This window comes from Emys orbicularis, chromosome 4 (genome assembly GCF_028017835.1).
Source record: "Emys orbicularis isolate rEmyOrb1 chromosome 4, rEmyOrb1.hap1, whole genome shotgun sequence".
Taxonomy (NCBI): domain Eukaryota; kingdom Metazoa; phylum Chordata; order Testudines; family Emydidae; genus Emys; species Emys orbicularis.
The window spans coordinates 88,298,391-88,311,896 of NC_088686.1; the positions used below are offsets into that span (position 1 = coordinate 88,298,391).

General features: G+C 39.9%; 1 protein-coding gene across 1 annotated transcript in view; it reads left to right on the forward strand.

The window, feature by feature from the left end:
* The window catches only part of PRMT3 (protein arginine methyltransferase 3), a 110,729-nt gene that overhangs the window by 5,659 nt on the left and 91,564 nt on the right, over window positions 1-13,506 (forward strand). The window contains exons 5-7 of the mRNA XM_065403650.1: window positions 1,230-1,332; window positions 3,978-4,131; window positions 9,530-9,674. Of these exons, the coding sequence (XP_065259722.1) occupies window positions 1,230-1,332; window positions 3,978-4,131; window positions 9,530-9,674 (402 nt within the window). The remainder of the gene's footprint in view (window positions 1-1,229; window positions 1,333-3,977; window positions 4,132-9,529; window positions 9,675-13,506) is intronic.

A 13,506-nucleotide genomic window follows, 5' to 3' on the forward strand; every position in this document is an offset into this window, starting at 1 on the left:
GAAATGAGTGGAATTTACCTACCAGCCTGGCCCCAGCTGGAGTAACAGCTTCTGCTCCATTCAGTTTAGGGAGGGGGTTTCCTTGCCACTGGATCCAGGTCTGTACAGAATCACTCTCTGGTAGTTAAGACTAGATTACATAAGATGGGTAGAAAGTGCAAAAGGAGAAAACTCTAAGTAGTATTGGAAGTATTGCTCACTTCTAATTTGATTGTTTCAGGCCTTGTCTCTGTTTTACTGATGTCAGGATATCTGGTTCAGAGCTGTAGTGTAGTAGGGGCTGCTTCATGTCCCTGTGAACACTACAACTTATTAACATGTTGTAACTCTTTCTCCTCATACAGTTTAGTTTTAGCATGGATGGGGTCTTACACAACTAAGCATTTTTGAGACCTGTAGTGCCCGGGCATGCTTTCATCTTCAGGTTGTATGGACTTGTTAGTTAGTTACATCTTACTATTAGTCCTGTGAGGTAGGTAATTGTTGCGATGTTGCAAATGGAGAAACTGATGTTTCGAGCCTTATTTTCCCCTCAAGATGTGCTGAACATATACAACTAATTAGAGCTGTGAGGCTCAGCATTTGTAAAAACTGGGCTCTGAGTGACTTGCTCCAAGTCACAGTTGTTGTCAGAGCCAGATTTAGAATCCAGGAGTACCTGTCTCTACTTCAGCAATTCTCAACGGGTATCTGGGGCCCCCTGGGGGGCTGCGGGCAGGTCTCAGGGGGTCCTTAAGCAGGATTGGTATTAGACTCACTGTGGCTCAGGGCAGAAAGCCCCTGCCATGTGGGGCTGAAGCCCCCAAGCCCTGCCACTTGGGGCTAGGGCTGAAGCCGAAGCCTGAGCAATTTAGCTTTGCGGGGCCCTCTGTGGCATGGGGCCTTGGCCAGTTGCCCTGCTTGCTACCCCTTAATGCCAGCCCTGGCTTTTATATGCAGAAAAACAGTTGTTGTGGAACAAGTAGGGCCTGGAGCATGTTGCGGGGTGGGCCTCAGAAAGAAAAAGGTTGAGAACCTCTGCTCTACATCATGTTGCCAAGTAATGCTTCTCTCTCAGCTTTTCCTACAAGGTTATTTTAATAAGTCGTTTAGACACTCGTAGCCCAGGTAATTTTAATGATGGGAGAAAAGTTAAACTAAAGTAATTATGTCTTGTAGTTTACTTTTTAAACTAAGGTCCTATGATTTTGAAGAACCTTATTTCACATGCTCATTTAACTTTTGTCTAGAAACCAACTGCAGAGTACTTGAATTCTCTCAGCAGCCCACTGCCTTGGGAGGAAGAGGAGTACTTGAAACCAGAGCTAGAAGATGATCTATTACTTCAGTTTGGTAAGACTTTTCAATCAGAGTATAGCCTTGCTAGAAAAATAAGTGAATTCGCCCCTTTCCTAATTTAGTACATCCTACGTGAGACAATATAGATGTAGGTGGGCTAGATTTACATTTCCCAGGGCAATGGACTATCCAAAATGGTCAAGTGAAGTGATCTATGAATATTTTGTATCAATTAAAAAAATAAGAGGTTGTATGAACAGATTGGGGAGGGAGTGTCACACTTAACTCTAAATGTTTATGGAATTTCCATTCTTATGCTGCAGCAAAACATTTTTGAATATTCCATTTGGGTACTTAATCCCAACACATGCAAATAAACAAATTAGAGGCAGTAATCTGTGTCCTTGAAAACTACTTCACCTTTTATATTGGTTGTCTTTCATTAGGTACCCAACAAATACAATAATATAACAAAATTATACATTATAGAGTTGTATTTCGACCTTGGAGTTCTGATGACCTATACAAATCACTTGTTTATCTCTCTCAACTTATATCTGTGTTACTTGTATTCTTCCTCCCCTTTGCCAATACTATTTTGTCACTCACTTGGTGCATCTTTCCTTCATTTAAATTGTAAGTTTTTTTTAGGGCAGGGACCGTGTCCTCCTGTGTTTGTACACTACCTAGCACAAGGGGCACCCTGTCCTAATTAGAACTTTCTGTATTGCAGTAGCACACAAGATAGGGAATAGGGGATTGTTTCCCTTTCCTAACCAACTGATAGTTTAGGATTTTTCTGAATATACCACTGACTTGCAATGTGATACTTGAGCAAGTTTCCAAGGGCCAGATTTCCAGAGGTGCTGTGTACTCACAGCTCCATTTGACGTTATTAGGAGTTAGAGGTGCTCAACACTTCAGAAAATCATGCTGTAAACATGTCTCTCACTTTTATCTTTTGGGTAAAATGAGTATTGACCTACCAGCAGGGGTATGATTTTTAAATCCAATTATTCCTGTTACTAGACATTATTCTCTCTCTATATCTCTAGTTCATTTTTTTTAGAACATCCAAACTGTATCTAGAGGAAGCTATGATTTTGCTGTTGATCCACTGAAGTAAATTCCAAGCTGCTTGACAAAATCTAAATAAGAAGGCTCTCTCCAGGACTTCAGGAGCAATGTCCTGTGCTTCAGGACTGTTTTACCAATGGCTTGTCATGGCTTTGACATCCACTTCAGTCCTGTTCTATGGCTTTATTTGTGCTTTACTGTGTAGCTCCATTGTAAATGTTTTGATGGTTTCTAACACGTTCCATGCTTGTGCTTGCTCCCTCTCCTTCTCCCTCCCTCTCGGTAGTTTTCTGCCCTGCATCCTCCTCCTGACGCTCATGTTGGGGACTGCCTTTAGGGTAGGGATACTGATTTTGTTTCCTGTTCTGAGTGGTGTGGAAGCATTATTTCCCCCATCCTCCATGACCCTAACCAGTTCTAGACATAGGCATGGGAACTAGGGATTCGGGGGGTGCTGCTGGACCCCCAGGTTTTGTGCGGGGTCCTGGCCCTGTGTCCGGGTCCCATCTGCTACCGGCCCTGCGCCCAGGGCTCTGCTCCTGGCACCGTGCCCTGGGGTCCCAGCGTCCACCCCCAGCTGTGGTCCCAGCCTCAATCCCTTTGCCCCGTCCACGTCTTCTCCCACCCCTGTCCTCCTGGAGCCATGGCCCGGTCCTGGCCCCAGCTATGGGGAGAGGGGGCATGGATGGGGTAAAGGGTATGTGTGAAGTAAAAATTTTTGGGGACCACTGGCTTTCAGTACCTGCACTGTAAAAAGTGTTCCAGTGCCATTGGTTCTAGAAGTTCTGTTGCCATAGCTCTTGTTGGTCTTGTGCAATCCCCCCAGAAAAGCATAGCTCCGTTAGATCAAAGCAAAGGTGTATTTGGTTCCTAAATCCAAGCTCATTTTCTCTGCAGTGCTTCTGGCTAGTCCAAGGAAGACAAGCCAGAGGATCCATGTGCTCTACCATGCAAGAGACTCAATTACGATAACCCCATCTCCCAAGTGTGGTGGGGCCTAATCCTGCACTGTTGACATCCAGTGGGAGTTAAGTCTGCTGTGTTCAGTGGGTGCAAGGTTAGACCTATGTTTTGAGGCCAAGGCACTATTTTAATAATAATGAATTCTACTTACCTATCGATCTCAAAACATCTCACACATTTTTATTAAGCGCCACAACAGCCCTGAGGGATGAGTTTGAAGGGCTGTGAATATATTCTTTGTCACGTGCTAGTTATGAAAGCCTTCATCTTGTAGAGCAACTTATTTTTTGAGTTAATAGCCCTTCTAGCTCTCGGCTAAGGTAATTGGTAAAGCAAGGTGTATCACCTTTATTGGCTTCAGCTACAGGGAAAGTCTGATTTGTTAAGTCATGAAGACTAGTATTCAGACACATTTGAAAGGTAGGGTGTTTATTGGGTACTGGTGTTAAGGGCCTACCTCCTCCCTGCTCATTTATGTTAAGTATTATCTTGCTCTGCCAGTAGTCCTATCCGTGAAGATACTTGTGGAATAAGGTACTATTTAGTGAATGAAGGTAGCAGCATCAGGCTCTTCCTTTCTTCATACACACATACACACACGTAATTAGGTAATGCTGTCAGTTGACGAGTTGATAACATTTGTTGTTCTATTTCATTAGACATAGAGGATCTTTATGCTTCTACAAACATCTCAGACCCCAATGGATTAAGTGATAACACAGCGATCCTCGAACAGTTGAAATGTACAGAACACAGAGCAAAGCTTGCAGAAACAGCATTAGCCAGAGCACAAGAAGATCTTCAGAAAATGAGGTAAGATGTTTTTGATTGAAGCTTTTTCTGAAACACTTGGCAGTGTTCTGGATGGTAGACAGAAATGTGTGCAGGTAATATTAGCCGTCAGTAGAAACTCAAGCTGCAGAATTCAAATTTAAGTTAGCACCAAGAGGGCATTAGTCTTTTGTGTGTGTTTTGCCTCTGTTTGCAAATAGTGTTGATTGTGGTGTTTTTAAAAATATTGCAAGTTGAAGCACAACTAAATTGACTATATGCCTAGACAAAACTCCTGACCCATGAAACAGATTTCTTCCCCTTCCCCTCCCCCAGCCATCAAATTCTGGTGTTGAGGAATTCCCATTGAAAAGTTATTTCCTTCCACTGCTCCCTTATCCCCAAACTCAAATCTAGGGAGTACTAGCAAGAATATTTCAGCTGATCTTAACTTTGTTGTGCATGTTAATTTTAAATCATGAAGTTTTGCAATATGTCATTGGTGCTGGTGCAACTGCATAAATATGAGGGAATTTCAGACTTTGGTGTCTCCTGGCATTTATGAAATCCTGCCAAACTGTTAGTTCAAGAGGACAACTGCAGCCACTCCAGTTGACTCAATCAACGGCATTGGAAAGATGAAGTATTAATGTACCTCGAATCACCTTTATTTAGGAAGTTATGGTTGCTGCCTGTTGGCAGGTGCAGTTAGAATCCCAGGACTGGAAGGAACCTCGAGAGGTCATCTAGTCCAGTCCCCAGCTCTCATGGCAGGGCTAAGTATTATTTAGACCATCGCTGACAGGTGTTTGTCTAATCTACTCTTAAAAATCCCCAGTGATGGAGTTTCCACAACCCCCTAGGCAATTTATTCCAGTGCTTAAGCACCTTGACTGTTAGGAAGTTTTTCCTAATGTCCAGCCTAAACTGCCCTTGCTGCAATTTAAGCCCATTGCTTCTTGTCCTATACTCCTCCTTGTAACAACCTTTTATGTACTTGAAACTGTTATGTCCCCTCTGTCTTCTCTTCTCCAGACTAAACAAACCCAGTTTTTTCCCCATCTTTTCTCATAGGTCATGTTTTCTAGACCTTTAATCGTTTTTGTTTCTCTTCTCTGGACTTTCTCCAATTTGCCCACATCTTACCTGAAATGTGGTGCTCAGAACTGGACACAATAATCCAGTTGAGGCCTCATCAGTGCAGAGTAGAGCGGAAGAATTACTTCTCATGTCTTGCTTACGACACTCCTGCTAATACGTCCCAGGATGACGTTTGCTTTTTTTTTTTTTGCAACAGTGTTACACTCTTGACTCTTACTTAGCTTGTGATTCGCGATGACCCCCAGATCCCTTTCTGCGGTACTCCTTACACAGTCATTTCCCATTTTGTGTGTGCGCAGCTGATTGTTCCTTCCTAAGGGGAGTACTTTGCATTTGTCCTTACTGAATTTCATCCTGTTTACTTTGCATCATTTCTCCAGTTTGTCCTGGTCATTTTGAGTTTTAATCCTATCCTCCAAAGCACTTGAAACCCCGCCCAGCTTGGTATCGTCCACAAACTTTATAAGTGTACTCTCTGTGCCATTACCTAAATCAGGGGTGGGCAAACTTTTTGGTTCGAGGGGCCACATCTGGGAATAGAAATTGTATGGCAGGCCATGAAGGCTCACAAAATTGGGGTTAGGGTGTGGGAGGGGGTGCAAGCACTGGGATGGAGCCACAAATGAGGAGTTCAGGGTGCAGGAGGGGGATCTGGGCTGGGGCTGGGGGTTGAGGTGCGGGAAGGAGTGCAGGCTCCAGTTGGGGGTGCGGGCTCTGGGGTGGGGCTGGGGATGAACGGTTTGTCGTGCAGGAGGATGCTCTGGGCTGGGATCGAGGGGTTTGGAGGGCGGGAGGGGGATCAGGGCTAGGGCAGGGGCTTGGAGGGCGGGGTTGAGGGTCAGGCATGCAGGCTCTGGGCGGCGCTTACCTCAAGCAGCTCCCGGAAACAGTGGCATGTCCCTCCTCCGTCTCCTACGCGGAGGCACGGCCAGGCAGCTCTGTGTGCTGCCCCGTCCGCAGGCACTGCCCCTGCAGCTCCCATTGGAGCACCAGACGGGATCATTGGAGCGGGGCCATTGGAGCACATAGGAGCCAGAGGGGGGCCATGCCATGTCTTCCGAGAACTATGTGGAGCGGCTCCCGACCCTGCTCCCCAGCTGGAGTGCCGGAGCGGGGCAAGCCCCAGACCCCGCACCCCCCAGCGGGAGCTCGAAGGCCAGCTTAAAACGGCTGGTGGTCCCAATCCGGCCCATGGGCCGTAGTTTACCCACCCTGACCTAAATCATTGATGAAAATATTGACGAGAACCAGATCCAGAACTGATCCCTGCAAGATCCCACTTGTTATGCCCTTCCAGCTTGACTGTAAACCACTGATAACTGCTCTGTGGGAACAGTTTTCCAACCAGTTATGCACCCACCTTATAGTAGCTCCATCTAGGTTGTATTTCCCTAGTTTGTTTATGAGAGGGTCATGCAAGACAGTATCAAAAGCCTTACTAAAGTCAAGCTGTAGCACATCTACCACTCCTTCCCCCCCCCCCCCCCCCATCCACAAGGGTTCTTCTCCTGTCAGAGAAAGCTATTAGGTTGGTTTGACACGATTTGTTCTCGACAAATCCTTGCTGACTGTTATTTATCGCCTTATTATCTTCTAGGTTTTTGAATGGCTTGTCATGGCTTTGACATCCACTTCAGTCCTGTTCTGTGGCTTTATTTGTGCTTTACTGTGTATCTCCATTGTAAATGTTTTGATGTTCTGGGTACTGAAGTTAAGCTGACTATTCTGTAATTGTCCTCATTGTCTTTATTTCCCTTTTTTTTATAGATGGGCACTATATTTGCCCTTTTCCAGTCCTCTGGAATCTCTCTCGTATAAAGAAGTCTTACATGTTATATAATGTGAGATGTTTGAGTCCACCATATGCTTTCAAGTTACAGAATTACAGTTCTGTGTACTACACAAACATGTGGAATACAAACTTATTCTTGTTCAGAACCTAGTAATTACACTTATAAAGAGCATGCTGCATTTGAGACCCCGTAATAAGCTAGTACTTTCATGGGATATCAGCGTGATCTTTACAAAGTGGAAGTCTCTTCTTGAGCCAGGATTAAATTTTTAAATCACGGTTTGTGTTCTATGATTTTCTTCTGGTGCCATTAAAATTTTAGTAACTTATCTACCCTTAACTTAACAAAAATAAGAGAAGGGGGGTTTGTATCTACAACTTCCTAATCAGTATGTCAGGGTTAACATCTCTACAGTTATGAAAAATGCTTTAGAAGTTTAAATGACCACATATTCAAGACTTCAGTTTTACATCTCATCTGAGCACAGAGGCTTCTAAAATTATTAAAAGCTGTCTCCAGCAATTAGTGGGAGGACAGTCACCTAGTGAATCACAAACATTTCTTGCTGCACCTGGGTTTTTCTTAAAGGTTGCCAGTCCAAACAGTCATGTTCTAATGATGATTAGTTTGAGCTGGCAAGTTGAGAGTGCAGTTGTATGTGGTTGGAGGTTAACAGTAACAATCTTTTGATTAACTGGTGGCAAAAGTAACCATGTTTTCTAAACATAACTATGTTGCAACCTACAATATTTGACACAGTTTACAAATGTAAAGATATGTCACATTTATCTTGAATTTATCATCAGTGTCCAATTGAATGGCAACTCTTTTGTTGTTGGTGGTGGTATTTCTCATGATCTTTCTTGACAGTCTTAAAATTCATTCTATTGGGAGTTGGGATCTAGAGTTTCCTTACAGTTGAATTGATTGAAAATCATAACCCTGGCATCGGGGCAGGGTGACTTTAAAAAATGATCTCATTTAACAAAAAAGAAAAAACTCCTTTTTTCTTTTTTTTCTTTTTTTTTAAACCAGATTGAGACTTTTTATAAAACAAATTTTGAAAATATGTATTATTGCAACTTTAAGCTAAAATTTATATGAACAAAACTAAATTCTGTTTTTTAAATTCTGCTATTGAAAGATTCTTAGTTGAAATGTACAAAACTGCAATAGGAGAAAACAAAATATTGCCCTGCTCCTCCACACACTGAGCAGGTATGTAACTTTGCTCACATGAATAGTGGTCCTACTCATGTGTAAAATTAAGCATTTGCAGCGTCGGGCTAAATTTGTATTTCGTTAAAAACTTTTCTCTTAGTGGCATAAAATGTTTACTTACTTTTCATCGTGAACAAATTTTTCTGTAACTACATTTCCAATAAACTAATAACATTATTCTGAAATCTTTTGTACAAACAAGCCAAAATTTTCAAAATAAAGTTAGGCTACTAAGACTATATTTAGGCACCTAAGTGCTTTTCGAAATCCTGCATCTAAATCAGTTAATAGCACAAGTCCCGTTGACTTCAAACTTAGACTCTGATTGAGGAGTGTAGGCTGGTTTGAAGCACTTCTGTTTGCTTGACTTGTGGGAATTCATAATATCTGAAGATGCTGTTAGCTGCAAATATAGCACAAGCTGTTTACTTATAAGTTTTGTGTTTGAGGTTATAGTATTCTTACTGTGAGGCCATGGTCTTATCTTTTTTAGCATAGAGGAATATTTTCAGTGGCAACTTCCTTAGTTGAGAAAACTAAATTCTTGTGGAAGAAACAAGACATCAACAAGAAACAACGAACAAAATATCCTCTTTAGCAAGTTAAGACTATAAAAGGGGAAATAAGTGGAGAACTAGCAACACAAAAAGGAAAAAAAAATCTTTTACCATTAAAATAAATCAACTTGCATTAAAATATCTTTTTAAATCATTATTTGTATCAATCCTGCCTGGTTTTCTTTTTTTTAAAATTTTGTTGGTTGTTAATATACTAAACCTTCCATAAATCACTAACGTAGGTGTGTTTTAGAGTAGTTTTTATAGGTGTCATGATATTGAACCACATCTCTAGATAATATGGTCTGTCATGTTTGTCTCATTCTGTATTTTGACTTCTGACATACTGTTACCATAGAAACAGCTTGCAAAATGGGAATTTCCCTCTTAAAAACAAACAAACAAACCTCTAATAAAATCTAAATCAGGTGGGTTGTAATTGGGATGCTTTTCCAAAATAGATGGAGGGTGCAGGGATAGCAGGCAGATAAATGAAACACTGCAAACTTCACACTGCTGGAATTTAGTGTCTAAAATGCGGAAGAAATGCTGGTGTTAAAATGCAGAGAAAATAGCAAATCAGGCAGTAGCTTCTTCTCGAAGCCAGCAGGGGGAGTTTCAGCACGGTTAAGCCATAATGGAGTTTTGGTGTTGTAAAAGGCCCTCTGCAGTCTGTATTCCTTATCTCCTCTCAGCTCTTTTCTCGCACCCCCCCCTTTTCATAGTCCCATAAACATGTCTCAAGGGTATGTTTCAAATTGATTACAGACAATTTGCACAGGATTTTGTGATGAACGCAGATGTCAGAAGCAACTCGTCGTCATCTGGCGCCATTGCGGAACTCCGGGACGATGAGGATGGCGTTTACTTCAGTTCATATGGGCATTATGGGATACACGAAGAGATGCTAAAGGTTAGAAAGTCAGCACAAATGCATCTTACTCATAACTAGGAAGGAAAAATGGGATGAAATAAAGCTACGTGCCTGTAAATATACACTGCAGAGTAGCTGCATTTTTAACCCTTTCGGTGCTTAATAGTTTATCCTGGGAGCGAGAGTGAAAGAATCACAAAAAAAGAGCTTGTATTTTCAGCTGCCATTGTATCTAGCTGCCTGTTGTATACATTCTTGACTACCAGAAACACGAGAAATTTAATAAAAGTATATTGAGCTTACAGGTATACTTGATTGCTAGTAAGAAAATATTAATCTCTCAATATCTATAACATAATCTGTTCTTGCCGCTTTTGTTTCTTTTGCTGTAGAAATGTGGATGAATTCTATACACTACTATACGATATAAACAGTAAATGTCTTTCATTTTTTATTCTGCTCTTTAGATGAAAATTTAGCAAGCAAAAAAACACACTAAAACTTTAAATGCTATGTCTGCCAATTTATGTAGTTATTCAGAAATTATTTGAACTCCATTTAGTATATTGATAAGCATTACATTGAACAATTACTAGGGTTGTCTAAATAGTAAAGTATTTAAAAATGGAAAATATATTTAAGAGAATGTCCAGAACTTTTCAAAAAACAAACAAAATCCTTTCATCCTGAGTGTTAACTTGATTGTATAAGTTTAACTTTATTTTAACCCAAAATCTTTAGTACCTCTTCTCTGAAAAAAAGAACATTATGTAGTGTACAAGGACAGGAATTTGTTGCTCTGAAATATCATAAAGCAATTTTGCAATTTCATAATAAAGAAAGAACATGGGTATCTAAACAAAATCAACTAAAATATGAAGCCATAAAGTACACTCACTCTTGTATAGCATAGGTAGCAGATTTAGGCTTCCTGCTTTCTGAAACATTTACGGGTCCTAGCCTTGGAAAATTCCTCTGCGTTTGTTTTATGGTACATTTGAACAGCATTGAGCAGCCAATGTGTTTTTATGGAGCATTCTTGCAGAAATGCTTTTGTGGCACAGGTATCTGTGGATACAGAAAGTAATGCGCTTTCCAAAATGAAAAGCATAGTGGTGAACAGGTATGTGCAGAACTTGGAAACGTTCAGATTTACCTCAGCACTGTATGTCTGGCAGACTAACACAATGACTTTTTTAAATATGGGGCCAAAGGTGGTGGTGGTTTTTTTTTTTTTTTTTTTTTTTTTTTTTTACGTCAGTCACACAGATAATCTGAAATCATGAGCTCTAAATTACTTTGTCAGACGGGGGTAAAACCATTTTGTCTATACTAACAGTTCATAGTACCTTACTTTGGAGCTATACTAAAAGAACCTGAACCTCTAAATAATTGATAGTTTTGTAGTTTGTGATAAATCTTTCTATTTCACTGGCTTCAGGAAACGTTTGTGATGTTAAAATCCCTTCAGTAACATCTGATTTCTGCCCAATAAAATGTGGAAAATACCTGAGTTATGGCACGTGTAAGTTCTTGTGTATATGCCTAGTTTTTAGCTCCAAATGCCTATCCAACACATACAAACATTTTTTTGCTTGTTTTTATTATTGTGAGTTTTTTACATTAAAAATATTGGCTCATTAAATCGAAGTGACAGCAAACTTTGTTAAATTAATCCTAAATTTGTTTGTGATTCTAACATGTTTTATTGGTTTAAAATAAACAAAACAAAACAAAAAACAAAACTAAGAACCATGCACACAAAACTTGCTCATTTTTTTTGTTCTCTAACTTGGGCCAGGCAGGTCAGTGTTGTTTATGCTGTCCCCTCCCATAGTATTTCAGAAGACAGGAGGATTGGTACTTTATTTAAAAATTGCTTGAGGAGTGTCTGATAATAACTTACTTATTTTTCAGGTTCTTGTACTGAAAGGTTGGGTGGGAGGAGAGAAGGAATTGATGAATAGAGACCCAAAATGAATGACTGAAGTTCATTCAAGCAGCAGTGCATGTAGTAAAGACAGCAGTTGGAATTCTATTGATTAAGCTGAGGCAGTGTGATAGGTGAGGCTGAAAGCTTTCCAGCTGACTGCTTTCTCGATTGATGCTGAACCTTTTGAATTTTTTGTGGTTTCAGCAAATCTAGTATTTCAGTGCTGCTGAGAGCATAAAAAAATCCTAACTCCTTAGAATCTGCCCTCATAACAAACTGATTTAATTTTAGATGATCCTAACGAAAGTTTTTATAATTCAGTTTTATCAAAACAATGCAAAGCTGTGATTCTTTCAACGTTTTATTTAACTATCCCATTTTTGTAATAATTTTTTTTTCAAATATATATATATATATATATATAAAATATATATATATATATATATATATATATATATATATATATATATATATATATATATATATATATATATATATATATATTTTTGTGAGTGTGTGAAGAACTGACTTACCTTAAATTAAAATGGAGCTCACTGGAATCTAAAGTTTTTAACAAAAGTTTGCATGCTTATGCTTAACTTTTTTTTTTTTTTTTTTTTTTTTAAGAGTAAAGTAACTTTATTTTGCTCGTCTAAAAAAATAAACGGTCTTGGCTGATAGAGAAATTATTCTTTTATCTTCCATAATATTAAATTCTTGATCTTTTGTCATCTAATGGTGCAGTACGAACTTTGTATGCATGCACTAGGGTTCAGCTCTTCAGCACAGTATTTTTTTTAGACTGTCCAAGCCAGAGTCATAAATAGTTATAATCATGGCTTTTTAATTTCCTTTGCATTTACTCTTGATTCTCTGGCTATTGCAACAGGGACTCTAAAACAGATGGCTTACTGTCCATTTGAGTGCCTATGCATATAAAGAGGTGCAGTGTTAGCTTGCTGGTAAGTTGAGCTACTCTGCCAGCTCACATACTAATCCACTACAGTTATCTCAGGTGATTAAGAAAAAGCAGAAAGCCTACAAGGAGTGGAAGATGGGAGGGATCAGCAAGGAAAGCAACCTTATTGACGTCAAAGCATGTAGGGATAAAGTGAGAGAGGCCAAAAGCCATGTAGAGTTGGACCTTGCAAAGGGAATTAAAACCAATAGTAAAAGGTTCTATAGCCATATAAATAAGAAGAAAACAAAGAAAGAAGAAGTGGGATGGCTAAACACTGAGGATGGAGTGGATGTTAAGGATAATCTAGGCATGGCCCAATATCTAAACCAATACTTTGCCTCAGTCTTTAATGAGGCACTTAGGGATAATGGTAGGATGACAAATGGGAATGAGGATATGGAAGTAGATATTACCACATCTGAGGTAGAAGCCAAACTTGAACAGCTTAATGGGACTAAATCGGGGGGCCCAGATAATTTTCATCCAAGAATATTAAAGGAACTGGTACATGAAATTGCAAGCCAATTAGCAAGAATTTTTAATGAATCTGTAAACTCAGGGGTCGTACCATATGACTGGAGAATTGCTAACATTGTTCCTATTTTTAAGAAAGGAAAAAAAGTGATCCAGGTAACTACAGGCCTGTTAGTTTGACATCTGTAGTATGCAAGGTCTTGGAAAAAATTTTGAAGGAGAAAGTAGTTAAGGACACTGAGGTCAATAGTAATTGGGACAAAATACAACATGGTTTTACAAAAGGTAGATCGTGCCAAACCAACCTGATCTCCTTCTTTGAGAAGGTAACAGATCTTTTAGACAAAGGAAACGCAGTGGATCTAATTTACCTCGATTTCAGTAAGGCATTTGATACTGTTCCACATGGGGAATTATTAGCTAAATTGGAAAAGATGGGGATCAATATGAAAATTGAAAGGAGGATAAGGAACTGGTTAAAGGGGAGACTACAATAGGTCATC